This window comes from Lipotes vexillifer, unplaced genomic scaffold, assembly GCF_000442215.2.
Source record: "Lipotes vexillifer unplaced genomic scaffold, Lipotes_vexillifer_v1.1 scaffold25, whole genome shotgun sequence".
NCBI classification, from domain to species: Eukaryota; Metazoa; Chordata; class Mammalia; order Artiodactyla; family Lipotidae; genus Lipotes; species Lipotes vexillifer.
Window position 1 is genome coordinate 1,852,795 of NW_006792881.1, and position 16,845 is coordinate 1,869,639.

Below are 16,845 nucleotides of genomic sequence, written 5' to 3' on the forward strand. Positions count from 1 at the left end.
CCTGCATCGGCAGGCGGACTCTCAAGCACTGCGCCACCAGGGAAGCCCCATTATACATTTTTTAATCACTATTTAGTAAACCTATATAGATATTAAATCCTGAATTCTTAAATAATTAGAAATTTTTCTGATTGTCTCTCTGGAGAAGAATATCAATTTCTGTGGAACCTGAGAAAAGTGAAGAAAACTAAAAGTGTAAAGGAAAAGAAACTAAAATCTTTTATATTGATAAATAAATACCTGACATTTCTACATTTTTACTTTTAATATAAGAGTAGTTTTATAAATCTAGACTTTTAAATATAGCTTTATGATCCGAGGAAGAAAAATTTTAGTACCACATCTATATTTTTTTTCATCATGTTCTCAAGTATTCATTCATTCAATTGAAGGAATATTTTTCTTGAATGTTTATTTATTTTTGATAAATTTATTTTTTGGCTGCATTGGGTCTTTGTTGATGCATGTGGGCTTTCTCTAGCTGTGGAGAGCGGGGGCTACTCTTCATCGTGGTGCATGGGCTTCGCATTGCAGTGGCTTCTCTTGTTGCGGAGCATGGGCTCTAGGTACACGGGCTTCAGTAGTTGCAGCACACAGACGGGCTCAGTAGTTGTGGTGCATGGGCTTAGTTGCTCCATGGCATGTGGGATCTTCCAGGACCAGGGATCGAATTCATGTTCCCCTGCGTTGGCAGGCGGATTCTTAACCACTGTGCCACCAAGGGAAGTCCCCAGTTTAAGAGGATTAAGACAATGTCTTATTCTTTGTGGCCTTCACAATACCTAGTATAATAATGATGGACACATAAAAGGTATTTGTAAAAAACTTTTTAATTGAACCCTAGCTAGACCTAAGGTAGGTTTTCTTTTTCTTTTTCTTAGTTTTCACCCAGTTTTGTTTAGTCTGAAAGGGATGCTGTTGCTTATTTCTTACTATAATACAATAGATTAGTTTGAATTCTGGGCTTCCAGGCAACCACCTCAGGGAAGACTGCCGTTTAATTTACTTGCTACAAACAAATGGTTCTTCAGTGGAGGGGGCCTCTGCAGTGGTACTGATACCTCTGCTTCCATGTTTGTACTGTAGGTGCTATACAGAATCTGAAAGGTGCCTAGCAGTAACTTCTCTCACTGCTAACGCTCAGAAACTTAAAGGCAGAGGGGGAAGTGAATGTAGATAGTGTCTAATAGTAACATCATAGTAAGCATTTTTAATGCTTTTAAAGATTTAAAAAATGTATTTAAAGATTTTTTAGAAACAATATCAAAGTCAGATGTACATGGGCTTAGTTGCTTAGTTGCTCCGCGGCATGTGGGATCTTCCCGGACCAGGGTTTGAACCCATGTCCCCTGCACTGGCAGGTGGATTCTTAACCACTGCACCACCAGGGAAGCCCCTTGAATGTTTACTTAAAATATATTTTTTCAGCATTTAAAATGTGTTTGGCATCATTCCAGACACAGGGACTACAAGTACTGAATAAACCAACTGTATTCATGTAGCTTACACTCTAGTAAGGAAAAAAAATTGATAAACAAATAAAAGTATAATGTCAGATGGTGAAAAGTGCTATGAGGAACAACAGGCAGAGCAAGGGAATAGAGAGGGTTAGATGATAATATTTTGGATAGGACGGTCAACATAGACCTCTCTGAGGAGCTAACAGCTAAGAGCAGAGATTGAAAGAACTGAGTGAGCCATGCAAGGGTCTGAGGGAAAAGCCCTCCAGGCAGAGGGAATAACAGGCACCAAGGCCCAAGGAGGAGCCTGGGTCCATAGGTTCTCAATCACTCCTACCATTAAAAGGGTTACTTCATAAAGTGATTTTTGGATTTAAAAGTATTTTAAAACCTTAACTTATTTTTTGCAAAGGCTTTCCAAACCCCAAATATAAGTCAATAGCAAGCTCTAAGAAACAAGGAAACATTAGGGTAAATATCATCCACAAGCCTAGTAAAATAAAATCTATAGGATTTCTAGATAAACTGACACCCTATATGATCAACTAACTTTTGGAAAGGAAAGGAAGGAAAAATAAAGCAACTGCCACAGCTCCAACTTCCAGAAAGGATCAGAAAGGAAAATGAGTTGGGATCCATGAGTGACGGCATGTTGTCAAAGTGCCTTACAGACTGCTAAAGCACAAGTTGAGAAACTTCAAAATGTAACCAAAGTCAATGGACTCAATATTTAACTAAGAGTTATATTTAAATATACTAGTGAAATGGTAGGTGTGAGTCAAAACATATAGTGATAAATAAAGATATTTTTAGTTGTGTACGAAAGTAACAAAAAAATTTTTCCCCTTTGCTAACTAAGGCTCTTTGAGGACAAACCAAACTGCAAAAGTGCCCATAAGCACTTTTATGATAATGTACAGCATATGGCTTATCTTTCTGTTCATAAAGAATGTGATGGAGCTTCCCTGGTGGCACAGTGGTTGAGAGTCCACCTGCCGATGCAGGGGACGAGAGTTCGTGCCCCGGTCCGGGAAGATCCCACATGCCGCGGAGTGGCTAGGCCCGTGAGCCATGGCCGCTGAGCCTGTGCACCCGGAGCCTGTGCTCCGCAACGGGAGAGGCCACAGCAGTGAGAGGCCCGTGTACCGCAAAAAAAAAAAGAATGTGATGGAGTAAGCTTTGCAAGGAAATGTCTACGTTCCCTAGATTATAATTTAAATTGCTTAAAAGTCATCATCTCATAAATTTTATCATGCTTTATCTGAAGATACCATCTAATCCTATTTTTTCCCCACTGATCCTATCTTGAATCTGGTCTATTTTTCCCTACTTTCCTAAAAGGAAATGTTTCCATCCCTAAGCATTACATAATTTGAACAGTATTTATAAGTAATAAAAAGCAAAAATTAAACTCTACATATTAAACCAATACCACAAAAACTGAGTTTTATCACCAAAAAATGAGGTTCCTTACCTTTAACTTGCTCTATTACTTTTGGTCTCTGTGGTCTGGACTTAGGAGATGGAGAATTAAATCTGAGATATGGTTCTTTTTTAAGAGTGCTGCGATGACCCTGATAAACTGGTTTTCCATAGATTTGTAACATATAATCCTTGTCTTGTACCACTGTGGTTGCTTTCAAAAACCCCTAAGTATACAAAGTTATTCAACTCACCAGCAAAACAGTCATCAAACACTTATCTCATTTTTCTAAAAACTCCTTTTGCCAGCTTAAGTACTATATTAAGAATGATCAGGTCAGGAAAGTCCTCTATGTTGAATGGCTCTTAAATTCTGGAGATAGTTCTCAAACTACAGTTGTAAAGTTTTCCAAAGCATGAAAATTAAATACAAAAATCTTCCACCCAAAAAATATGAAGGTTCTTACACTACTAAGCACACTTTCAGCACCAAAAAGTAAGTTTAAACACATTTTACATATGAAAGTAATAACTGTCAAGTACAGTAAAATAACATAAACCAAGTCTTTAAATAATTTCCTACATTCCTGATCTCACCTTCAATCATAACTAAATGCCACAGAAAGTTAGCATTTATTGAGCATCTTCTAAGTACTAAGTACTGAATTAATCAGATGCTTTATGAATCTGCCCAACAATCCATGTTTGGCATTAACAAAGTTACAGCTTAGTTAGAACAGCCAAAAAATTCCCTCTAGGATCTAGTACCATGCCTCCCAATCACTAGGCACTAAACAGACATTTGTTAAACTGAAAAATAAACAAACTAAAATTTATACACACACACACACATATACAACATACAAAGATGAAATACAATTTTGAATACCATGAACTAGAGGATCTAATTTTTGGACTAGATGATCTCTAGATATACCTGCTGTAACTGAAATACTGTGATTATAAGTGTGAGATGTCAGAAGGAAGGAACTGTGTACTTTGTGCAGTGATTTCTATATTATGGATATCCAAAACTCTAAATATCAATAGTTTAAAGATGGTTTACATTTGTATAGTCATTCATATTTTTAAAACATTTTCATAGTCATTTCATTATTTATGTCTTTAAAAAATGATCAATTATAATGCAACATGTACATCACAAAACCAGACTAGGATCTTACCTCTTTTCTCTCTTTCTGTAAGCTTGAAGCAGGCATGCTCCTTGTAGGTGGATTTCTAATTTGCTCCTCTTTTTGTTTTTGAGAATGTTTTCTTGGAATTACAGAGTTGTTTACCGTTTTGTCTTGTGTGTTGGTTTTAATATCTTTACTCATGTTCTGAACTCTCTTGGTCCTTTGGTTCTTCTGATCAAATCTCTTTTGTTCATAATCTTTTCTTGCCAGTTCATCCTTCATAACCAAAATTAAAATTACTTAACATCTATCCAAAAGTACTAGAAATCTATCCAAAAGTACTAGAATTCATTTTCTGCTGCTATAGAAATATAATTTAGCAGTTTTAAAGGCTTTATAAGTAAATATTGGTTTGCATATGAATAAAAATTATTTTTAGAATAAACAAAAATTTAAAAAGACTGGTGTTTTATGGAGCAGAGGGAATGAGAAATAGTAGATGATGTTCAGGGATAAGAGGGCAACTTTTCATTATAAAGCTTTTTACACTTCTTGATGTTTAAACCATATGAATATAGTAACTGTTCCAAAAATTAAATTAAAATATAAGTTTCCAAAAAGTAAACAATTTTGTAATAAAATGCTGAGATTTATTTATAAATTAAAGTTACTTGTAGGTTTAAACAAGCATATTTTGCATGAAATCCACAGTTATAGAGTGACATATATTGCTAGTCGTCTGCAGAACCAGATATGAACTCCAAGTCTTCTGACGCTTAGCTCACTTTTTTTCTGGTGCATTACATAGCAGTTAATATAAATTCTTTATAACCACATTAGAGATATATATTCTTAAAACAACAGTGTCTAAAAGTGTATATTAGGGAATCCCCTGGCGGTCCAGTGGTTCAGACTCTGTGCTTTCACTGCTGAGGGCCCAGGTTCGATCCCACAAGCTACATAGTGAGGCCATAAAAACCCAAAAAAAACAAAAAACAAGAAAGAAACAAAAATAAATCCCCCAAACCAAAAAAAACCTAACACTTCATCTTCTACCACTGTGAGTACGCAGATACACACATCTTACAGTCAGGAAAAAACACTTTGCATCCCAAGGTAAAAATGAGTTACCCTGTCTAGTTTTGCTTCTTCAAATACATAAAATTTTAAGAATTTCCTTTAAATTTCTGACCCCCTTGATAAAAACAACTGTCGTGGATTTTTGCAATGCTAATGTCTGAAGATATACCATGAGCTTTGTGGAGGTGAGAAAGTGGCAGTTTTTCCAGCTGGAACTGACTTCTCTAAACTTAGTAACCTTAAAAATCTTGTGGAGTATTTTCCTTTTAAGTAACTTTGATGTTTTTACTTTGGTAAGCCAATGCTTCTAAATCTGCAGTCTTTTTTTTAAAGGATCCTTTTTTGTAAGTATACTTCTTTCTTTTCTAAATGCTTTTGCTAAATTTTCTTTCAAATCACTCATATTTTAGTTATTATCCACAATTTTCCAGTTAACAGCCATAATATAATTTATGAGACAAAGCACATGTTAAGTAAAATGAAACTTATTACTAAGTAAGTATAAAGGGTGACAGAGTGAAATTAAGGATTATCAGTGGACTTAAAAGGAATATTTTGAGAATATGTATGATACTTATAAATTGTAATAAATGTTATCTCCTAAGAATTCAATTAATTCTGTTTTTTTCCAATACCTACTTGAATTTCTGCAGAAATAGTTTTAATCCAGTTATCTACTGCCTTTCTGATCCGAATCTTCTCTGACACCTCTCTACAAAACAGAAAAAAGAATTTTCTTAAATTAACATTAAAGGTCCTAAGAATAGATCTCTTACCTAGTTTTGAATCTATTGTGTAGCCCAATATCCTTCATCTGAAAATGAAAAACCACTGTTATTAGTTTCATCGAATGTTTGAAAAGCACATGTAGATCCCAGAAGAAATGTACCAAGGAGAGAAAAAAACAGGGAAAATTAACATCTGTGAAAAATAATAGCAACATGTACACACCCAAATTCTGACTTTATAATAAGTCCACATGTCAAAGGCAATGAAGAACATTTGCTAAACATTAAAACACACTAAAACAAAATGAAGCACTTAGAAAAAAAATTATGAGAGCCTGTAAACTGGCAGTTTCATAAAAAACCTTGGGATGCCAACATCCTGTCCTACCTGTTGGTAGATAGAGCATTGATAAATGAATACATGGCAGCTCCATCCTTTGCACGAATAATAGCTTCCAGGTTTTCTTCAAGTACTTTTTTATTGTTTTGTACTCCTCTCAAAATCTTCTCAGCATCTTTCAATACGGATCTCGTATTGGTTATTTGAAGCTTAATGGAATTCTGTGGAAGATCAGCAACCCCTGACACAATCTGAGATTCTTTTGGCTTAAAAGGTAAAAAGGCAAGAATGTTAATATGTAAAATTCATATTCATATTTTAATCCAAATAAGAGCTATTACTATAGTTTGGGACATATACTATGCCAATATAGTCTAAGGAATCAATTTTTCAAATTGAAGAGCTATAAAAGAATACTTGGCAACTAAAGTTTCTTTCCATTTAGAAGCACTAATGTGAATGTTCAGTGAAATGGGGCTGGGAAGGCCACAGCAGTTCGGTGGCCAACAAAAGCTCTATCTGGTGAAGGAAGCTAAAACAAAATAAGAGCAAGTTGGCTCTAGGTAGGCGGAGCAGACAATGTGAACTGGATAAACGAGGGCCATTCACAGTTCCCTTCCGCCTTCCTTCCTCTCCAACAGAAGTTGGAGAGCTACAGGTTGCCATGTGGCTCAGTCTTAGCCAAGGAGCAGTAAGTAGAAATCACTTGATGAGGGCTTTTGGAAAAGTTTTGTAAGGGGAACAGGTTGGGCTTTCCATGCTTTGTCTTCATCCTTCCTCTTGCTTTCTGTCTTGATAACTTTATTTCTTCGTAATTTTTACCTTTACTAATCATTAATTTTAGTATCTTGTTCCCACCTTACCTGGAGTATGCCATTTGTTTCGTTCCTCTTTTGGCCAAGATCATGAAGAATATCATCAGACTTCTGCACAGTCACTTTAGCTGTTCCTAGTTGTTCATAGGAAGGAAATTTCTGAGTGGATAGAGGGTCAATGCTGTAAAAGATTTAAAATTAAAGTTTTCTAAATTGCCATAAATTCAGTAAACAGTTTATTATATAAATCTTTGATACATCCTTAGTTATATCAATTCTAAATGAGTCTTATTAAAATTGTACAACAGAATTAATCCGTTATGTGATTAAACATATGTAACACCAAAAATTACAAGAAACAAGATTACTCTGGCCAGACTGGTTTAGGAATAGTAGAAAAAGAGCAGGAAAAAGCTAACGTGCAAAAGCACTTCTGGAATGGTGGAGTAAGAATCTCTAAAAATCTATTCCTGTTAAGAGTAAAGAGAACACTAGCAAAAATGGTCAAATCAGCTTTTGCAGAACGCTGGAAATTAAACAAAAGCTTGCAACAACCCAAGGAATATTTAAGTAAGAAAATGGCTGACAAGAACAGCAAGCTCTATGGCATTTTTAACTTGCCCTATTCCCAGAGCCCTTTCCCCAACTCTGTGGTAGCTTTGAAAATCAACAGACTCAGGAATTCCCTGGTGGTCCAGTGGGTAAGACTCCGTGTTCCCAATGCAGGGGGCCCGGGTTCGATCCCACATGCATGCCACAGCTAAGAAGTCTGCATGCTGCAACTAAGAAGCCCGCATGCAGCAACTAAACAGGCCGCAACAAAGATCCCGCATGCCACAACTAAGACCCAGCACAGCCTAAATAAATAAATAAATAAAACATTAAAAAAAAAAAGAAAACCAACAACCACTAAAAAGTCAGAAGCAGTTTGGAGCCCCTCAAAAAGTCCCATTCTCAGGGTTTCTCCTTAGACCTGACTCAGAGTTATCTCAGTGAGAAATCCCATCCCCAGGTCATTCTTCGAAAGCAGTACCAATTGTTCAACATCTTAGCTGCCTGAGGGGGTCATGCCAGTTGAGGCAAACAAGAGGGTAAACAATAAACGAAAAATTTGGGGAATGAGATGTCCATGGTGGAGTTCTGAAAAGCTCCAACACATTACTGGGGATCTAGAAGGTCATGTGCATGTACAGGGCTATGTGCATGGAAAAGAATGACCTAAAAAGGGCCTTATCTTTCACATCTGACTGACCATGGGCTCTGTGCGAGTAGGAAGTTAAGGTTAAGACAGACTTATAAACTGCTGGAGCACTGAAGGTGTGCCCCAACATGTAGATACACACACACACACACACAGAGCCCCTTGCAAAGACAGGGAGACTTATTCATTCAAAGCAGATAAGGAAATCTCCTTCCAATCATTAGCAGACTTAGCTAACCAAATAGAGACTTGCTACACATGATAAAAGAATTAAAATTATAGAATTAGTCCAGGAAAATCACTTAACAAACAGCAACAACATGAACAACAACAACAACAATCAGCAATACCAACAAATGCTGGTTGGGGGTGGCAGTTGTTGGAAGAATCTGATTTCCAGAACTGGCACATTAAAATGTCTAATTTTCAACAAAAATGTTGTGAGACACAAAGAAACAGGAAAGTATAACTCAGACACAGGAAAAAGCATAGTCAGTAGAAACTGTCCTTCAGGAACCCCAAATATTGGACTTACTAGAAAAAGAACATAAATGAGCTACTACAATTAAAAGAAAGTATAAGAATGAAGTCTCAGGAACTCCCTGGTGGTCCAATGGTTAGGACTCCGTGCTTTCACTGCCGAGGGCCTGGGTTCAACCCCTGCTCAGGGAACTAAGATCCTGCAAGCTGCACGACACGGCCAAAAAGAAACCTAAAAGAATGAAGTCTCACCAAAGAATATCAATAAAGATAAAAATTATTTTTAAAAAAACAGAAATTCTGAGAGTTGAAAAATATAATAACTGAAATGTAACATTCACTAGACGGGCTAAACAGCATATTCAAATTGGCAAAAGAAAGAATCAGCAAATTTAAAGATAGATTAATTGAAATTATCCAGTTTAAGGAACAGAAGAAAAAAAGAATGAAAAAAATTAAAAGTCTCAGAGACCTGTGGAACATCATCAAGCATACAACATACAACATAGCCCTAGGAGAGAAAAAAAAGGTCATGTGCACTATTTAACTGTGTAAAGAAATAATGGCCAAAAACTTCCCCAATTTAATGAATATTAATCCACTTATCCAAGAAGATCAACAAAATCTAAGGAGGATAAACTCAAAGAGATCCACACTTAGCTACATCATAGTCAAATTGTCAAAAGCCTAAGACACAGGGAGAATCCTGAAAGCAGCAAAAGAAAAATAACTAATTATATACAGTTTCCTCAGGAAGATTAACAGCTTACTTCTCATCAGAAATCATGAGGTCTAGAGGCAGTGAGATGACATATTCACAGCACTAAAAGAAAAAGAGTGTCAACCAAAAATTCTACATCTGGCAAAACTACCCTTCAAAGGTAGAAATTAAGACATTCCTAGATAAACAAAACTGAGAGAATTCATCACCAGCAGACCTACTCTACAGTAAATACTAAAAAGAGTCCCTCAAAGTGAAATAAAAGGACACCACAAACTAACTCAAATCCATGTGAAGAAACAAAGAGTACTGGTAAAAGTTAACTACATAGGTAAATATAAAAGACAGTATTAAATTATTTTTAACTCTTTTCTTCTATCGGATTTAAACGACAACTGCATAAAGCAATAATTATCAAGCTGTATAGACAAACTTATAATGCAAGAAGACATAATTTGTATGACAATAATAGCAGAAAGAAAGGGGGAGGGAATCAATCTATATCAGAGCAAAGGTTTTGAATCCTATAGAAATTAAATTGGTATTAATCCTAACTAGATCATTTTAAATTAAGATGTTAATTGTAATTCCTAGGGCAACCACTGAGAAAATAACTCAAAAAATATAGTAAAAGAAGCAACAAGGGAATGAAAATCTTATACTAGAATATATCTATTTAATAAAAAAAAAAGGCATTATGGAGGAATAGTGGAATAAAAAAAGACCTAAGATATAAAAAAAATATAACAACATGACAGACATAAATCTTACTTTATCAGTTATTACATTAAATGTAATGGACTAAAATTGTAATGTCTTCTTATGAGATTATGCAAAATGTGACACGTTTAGTTTTTATTATTGTAGTTTTCATGACATTCAAAAAAAATTATAGTGGCTTAGTTTACTTGACTTTTTAAAAACTCTTTATAATGTAAAGTTTCAAATATACACAAAAGTAGAAAGAATAGTATAATGACCTCTATATACCTTTATTCAACTACAAAAATGACTAACTTATGGCTATTCTCATTTCATTTATACTTCCAACCCACTTTTCCCCACCCTGCAATGGATTTTTTTTAATTAATTTATTTTATTTTTATTTTTTTATTTTTGGCTGTGTTGGATCTTCGTTGCTGTATGCGGGCTTTCTCTAGTTGTGGTGAGCAGGGGCTACTCTTCGTTGCGGTGGACCGGCTTCTCATTGTGATGGCTTCTCTTGTTGCAGAGCACAGGCTCTAGGTGCTCAGGCTTCAGTAGTTGTGACTTGCAGGTTCTAGAGCGCAGACTCAGTAGTTGTGGTGCACGGGCTTAGTTGCTCCACAGCATGTGGGGCCTTCCCGGACCAGGGCTCGAACCCATGTCCCCTGTGTTGGCAGGTGGATTCTTAACCACTGTGCCACCAGGGAAGCCCCTGCAATGGATTATTATTGAAGCAAATCCCAGATATCATTTCGTCAGAAATGAATAGTAAATAATCCACAGTTTAAGAAAATTAGATGTATTCATAATTATATTATAGAAAAGAGGAAAGATCTATTAGCAGAAGAAAATGGTAACTAAATCTAAGACAATTTTTAAAAGCAATGTTTTAAATTCACTAAAATTTCTAAAGAAATTTAAAAAATATAAACAAAGCTCTTTTCAATGTAGCTTTTATTCCAATCTCTTGTTTTTACCTGTTTCTCCTCTCAGGATTCCATCCTATTTTTGATCTAGTTAGTAAGTTTTTGTCTGAAGATTCACTTATTCTTGTCAAAGAATCATAGTTATTCAAAATTTGTTCCAAGAGTCCTACATTTTCTACAATAGAAGAAATACAGTATCATTTTTCAAGTACTAATTCATTTCTCTTTTATATACTATCTCACATATATTTGTACTAAATTAGTTTCATGTGGTGAAGACCTACTCAATTTACTATGCAGACTATACATACATTCATCAATAAAACTAAATATTTATAACTCAAGGAAACTATACCGGTAAAATTTTAGGCCTGAATTTATTTCCATCACAGAAAAAAGGAATTTGAATGATAAGTAACATCATCATAAAGCCCAGTAAACTGTAACTATTTTTATAAACAGTAAAAGGGAGATTTAACTATTTCTTCATAACAACTATTGGTTGAATCTTCCTTTTAGCCTCATCTTTAATGAGACTACATAACAAACTTTTTTTTTTGGTGAGGTTAGTTTATTAATTAAAGATTTTATTATCTTTTAAATTCCTTAAGATTCTTTAAATGTGTCCAAGACAAGACTGGAATGCATTTAAATGACTCCAAAAATGAAAGCTTATATTTAACATTTTTACTTACTTTTACTAGAAAGGCTATATTTTAAGTGTCTAAAACAAATTATTATTTCCTGTCACTTATAAAGGTTATTAGCACTTTTTCCAATTGAACACAATAATAAATGTTAAATTTCTCTGAGTTTTAGTATTTAAATTCACACTTAAAAACAATATAAGTAAACATGATAATCAACCTTACCTTCTATAAAGCATTATTTTTTATTTATTAATAACAAATTTTTTTCATTAAAGGTTTAAGTAATAACAAGTTGAAGATAGTCAGAATAATTATAAAGGTATATCTCCAACTCCTTCTACAAAGAATCTAAAGAAGCTTGATTTGCCCAGAAAGTATCATTTAAATACAAATATTAAAAATAGAGATCCCACTTCAGTTACTACAAGGCACATTAGAGAATTATAAATCATGAGTGTGGAAATCTGTTCCTAATTTGAGATGGGTCTAATAAAAGTAGTGGGTGCTAATTATAATTGCTTTATTACCTGTATGACGTGACATCTCCATATTTTCTTTTTTATCCGTAGGATTTTCCCTCTTTGATATTTTATCATCCTTTGAAACAGGTACAGGAGCAAATCTACGAGGTGCTGGTGTCTCCAAAGGAGATTTCTGTTTATCAAAATTGGTATCTTCAACCTCTATTGAAGGTGCTTCAATAGAAAATAAAGAAAATAATAAATTTAACTTACTTTTTAAAAACGTTTAAATTGTAATATTACTTTCCCCCATATTTTAAAAATAAAACAAAAATTATATAGGATACTCAAATTATTAACAAATATATAGAAAAAAGTTCATCCTCACTAGAATCAGAAGAATATAAACTATAAACACTTTATACTTATACCTAATAAATAAGAAAAAAATATGACAATATTCAGTGCTATTCAAGTTGTGAAAAATGGCATAGCCAGACACTGCTCATGGCAACGAAAACTGGTAAGACCATCTGGTGCTGAGTATAGCAAGTCTTAAAATTTTTATATACTTTGATCTAGAGAGATCCCACTTTAGAGTACAAGATACATTCGACAACTATAAACGGTGAGCGCGGAAACCTGAGTTCCGGCTGTAGCTCTGACACTTTCACTCTCAAGCCAGGTGACCTTGAGCAGGCAGTCATAACCTTTCTGGGCTTCATCTTCCTCCCTTTACAACTTAAAAACTGACTCACATCACTTCACAAAAGTTTTGTAAGACCCACTCATTTGGGGGAAACGTAAAGCACCTTGCAAGTATAAGGAACTTTTAACATGTTTGTAATCCAACAATGTTCTAACAAATCAAATGTTGGGAATATTGTACTACATGGATCTGTATATCATTAAAGGGATAGGCCCTTGATTTTCATTAGTTCATTATTCAAATATCAATAATTTGGAGATACATTTATTGATATAGTTTAAATTCCAAAGGATTAACACAAATAAGCTATGTATTCCTTTGTTTTTATAAAGAGATTTTTTAAATTCCATTAAAATAGACTTGTATTACTAACTTTGAAAATATTTAGAAATAGTTTCTAATTGTACTCAGATGGTTTCTCCCCTGACAGAATCAAGAAAACAGTAAATATCCAGTTTGTCAGAAAACTGGTGAATTGATGACAAGCATTTTTGATGCTAGATAAGTAAAATTTTTCTAAATTTATATAGAAGTGCTTCTGACAATTTATGAAAGTTATTAATTAAAACCATTAAGTAGAACATGATCCATAACTTGACTGAACAAGTTTCAAAATAATCTAAAACTTACCTGACCTAAAAAAAAACAAAACCTAATTTTATAAAACAAAGAGTCTCTCACAACCTTGTAAGTAAGTTTTCAGCTTATATACTGCAAAGAACATTCATAGCTGGCATTTTTTTATTCATAGAAAACTACATATTTTTACCTTGTTTGGAAGCAAAGGTGTTATGTGAAGATAGATTACTGCTACCAAAATTTAAATGGTCTGGTTTTACAGAATACTTTTCCACTGCTCTAGAAGGGGGCACAGTAACAGGCTGAAAACTACTAGTCTTGAGTGCAGCACTAATGAAGTGAGTCTAGAAAACATAGAATTACTTTGTTAATTTCAAATATCATTTGAAAGAGTTAGATGACAAAATACCTTGAATTTATTAGAAGACTTGAAAACAATCTATTAGATTTAATAAACAATGAAAATACATACATTACATGCAACTATCCACTGCAGCAGCAATGCCACTGGAAGCATATAATAGCACTTGGGTTAAGGCTGGCTCTGCAGTGTGGCCCTGATCATTTAACTTATTCTAAACCTCAGTTTCTTCCTTTTCACCTCAGAGATGGCTCAAGAGACACTGAAGCAGGGTAGGAGAGGACCAGGAAGAAGGGACCCTAGCCCTAGACCTCTACTTAAACCAGAGAATTTAAAACCAAAACATCTCATCTTTTATATCCTGGATGGTAAGATTTTATTTTAACTAAAGGTTTAAAAACCATTGACAGAAAGCACTCAAATAAAATAGTAGCCGTGCATAGTAGCAGCAGTAATTTATGCATTTACGTATAAATGGAAACTATAGTGACAACACAGTTTTAACACTATTAAAACATCTGAAATGTATATCTTAATAAAACTGATTTTAAAAGAGTTTTATGCTAGGCAAAGAAAAACCGAAAAGATTTATAGTTTTACAGAATTCTTAAAAGTGTGTTGAGATCACTCTTCAAAAAGAATTTCATTTCATTAAGCCTTAAGTGAACTACTAAAATACTCACTGAAAGTTCAATTTTCTCTGTAGTTATAGGTTTTATAAGTAAGATGTCTGAATTAACAAAGATTCCATTCTTCCAAAATCAGAAAGTTAATAAATTATGCGTTTATTTATGGAAGGATAAATGAATGGCAGGCACCTAGAACTACCTTAAAAAAACTCAATGTGCTGTTCAAATGTGTCATCTCATTCTACCCTGAACCAAAAATATTTTCTAGGTAAAGAAATCAAGGCTCAGAGAAGCAAAGTTACCTGTAGACTGAGGACCAGCACTCTGATAGACCCACTCCTAGCCTCTCCAGATGACATGCTGCACGCTCAATTTTAGCAATGTATGGAGTACTTACTAAAACTTTATTTTATATGCCCATAATCATTCCAATAAAAATAATATCTTAATCCCATGAAAATTTCAAGACAAGCTCTATTAGGAAGTCTTGAAAATAATAGGACATTAGTGTTCACTCTGTGATCTTATATTGAGCTATGATAAGCTTATTTTTATATATTCTTCTGAATGTTATATTTTAATTTTATTTTTAAAAGTTTTTAAACTGCATACTAAGTAGGGAAAAAAAGTAAATTAAAACCAATGCAGGGTTTCCTTGGTGGCGCAGTGGTTAAGAATCCACCTGCAAATGCAGGGGACACAGGTTTGAGCCCTGGTCTGGGAAGATCCCACACGCCATGGAGCAACTAAGCCCATGCGCCACAACTACTGAGTCTGAGCTCTAGAGCCCGCGTGCCACAACTACTGAGCCCACGTGCCTAGAGCCCGTGCTCCACAACAAGAGAAGCCACTGCAATGAGAAGCCCATGCACCGCAACAGAGAGTAGCCCCAGCTCGCCACAACTAGAGAAAGCCCGCGCCCAGCAATGAAGACCCAACACAGCCAAAAATAAATAAATAAAATAAATAAATTTATTTAAAAAAAAACAATGCATTTACGATGCTGGTCATTCACTCATTCAAAAAGAAAGTATACTGAGTACCTGAGTGCTGGGTAGTATCCCAGGACTTAGAAATTCCAAAATAAATAAGAAACTATACTATCAGCTCTCTGTGAGGATAATTCTTCTTTTTACAATAGCCCAGTGCCTAATATTCAAAAGGCATAAGAATGCTCATTCTTTTTAATTAAGTAAATGTAGAAGCAAATAAATATACTAGGTGGTTCTCATCCAAGGGTGTGCAACAGAATCATTAGAGAGCTTTCAAGGATTCCCAGACCCCATCTGAGACCTGCTGTCTCAGACTTTCTGAGAGGTACAAGCACGTGTATATTTATAAAGCTCTCCAAGTGAGTCTGATGCACATTCCCAGGCTAAGAGCCACTGATGTAAACAAAAAACTGCAATGCAATAAATGCCCTTTAAAAACGCCATCAACGGAAATACCACAAAAGAAGGAAAAGCCAACTATAAGAAGAGGTCTTACAGTGCTAGACGTCTGAACTAGAACATGCAGAGTTACCCCATAGAGGAAAAGAATTCTGAACAAAAGCAAATCATTATTTAAGAACTAAAACTGTTACAATCTCCTGAGCTATTGCAATAATCAATGAATATTAGCTTAGAGATCCACGTGATAAAAGGTCATGGAATGTGTAATCCCTTTACTACCTGAATATCTATTTGTTGTTGCTGCAGTTTTTCAAGATGCCTAATGTACTGCTCCATAAACACATTCATTTGCTTTCCATGATCACGGCAGTGTAGTTTCTCATGTTTATTCTGAATGGTTGTCTGCTGCTCTGTAACACGTTGTAGCTGTTTATCAGTCTCCTGTAACTTATTGAGTAATTCTGTAACAGTATTGACCTTTGATTCCAACTCACTCTGCACCTAAAACAGTAAAAATATCCAAAGGTATCAAAAATATGCTCAATTACTAGAAAGATTATATAAAGTGATTGGTATTGAGAAATTATCAAACCAGAGCTTTTACCCTCTAAATTTCTGATGATTTTATGCCTTTATTTTTAGAACCACAGAAATAAAAGGCAGGACAGTTATCCTTAAGTAGATCTTTTCTCTCATAAAAAATAACAAATTTGTCACATACAATTTTTATTTCTTAAGTGGAAATTATACTTAATGGAAATTTAAAATACTTAAATGGAAATTAAAAAGAAGGAAATAGCAAAACAAAGTAGCTTTCGATACTTCACTAATCTGAGGCTGAGTTAGGTCAGCAGTCTTGGCTCTCCCCCTATTGGCTCTAAGACCTTATTGCTGACTCTGACCTGTTTCTCATTTTTCCCATTTACAAACTGAGGGGTTTGGCATAGATTGTCTGTATGGTCCCTTCTAGCTCTAAAATAAGGATGACCAAACATCCCAGGTACCCAGGACTGAGGGGTTCCCAAGATGAGATTTTTCAGTGCTAAAA

General features: G+C 34.7%; 1 protein-coding gene across 2 annotated transcripts in view; it reads right to left on the minus strand.

Annotated features, from left to right (window-relative positions):
* Positions 1 to 16,845, minus strand: part of KIAA0586 (KIAA0586 ortholog) — a 107,832-nt gene that overhangs the window by 80,517 nt on the left and 10,470 nt on the right. Inside the window, exons 7-15 of one of the 2 annotated variants that reach the window (XM_007466046.1) lie at positions 16,077 to 16,298; positions 13,604 to 13,757; positions 12,192 to 12,359; positions 11,066 to 11,189; positions 7,030 to 7,138; positions 6,215 to 6,432; positions 5,738 to 5,810; positions 4,067 to 4,294; positions 2,935 to 3,109 (exon numbers count right to left, since the gene is read on the minus strand). In XM_007466046.1, the coding sequence (XP_007466108.1) occupies positions 2,935 to 3,109; positions 4,067 to 4,294; positions 5,738 to 5,810; positions 6,215 to 6,432; positions 7,030 to 7,138; positions 11,066 to 11,189; positions 12,192 to 12,359; positions 13,604 to 13,757; positions 16,077 to 16,298 (1,471 nt within the window). The remainder of the gene's footprint in view (positions 1 to 2,934; positions 3,110 to 4,066; positions 4,295 to 5,737; positions 5,811 to 6,214; positions 6,433 to 7,029; positions 7,139 to 11,065; positions 11,190 to 12,191; positions 12,360 to 13,603; positions 13,758 to 16,076; positions 16,299 to 16,845) is intronic. The other variant, XM_007466045.1, reaches the window with a different exon arrangement.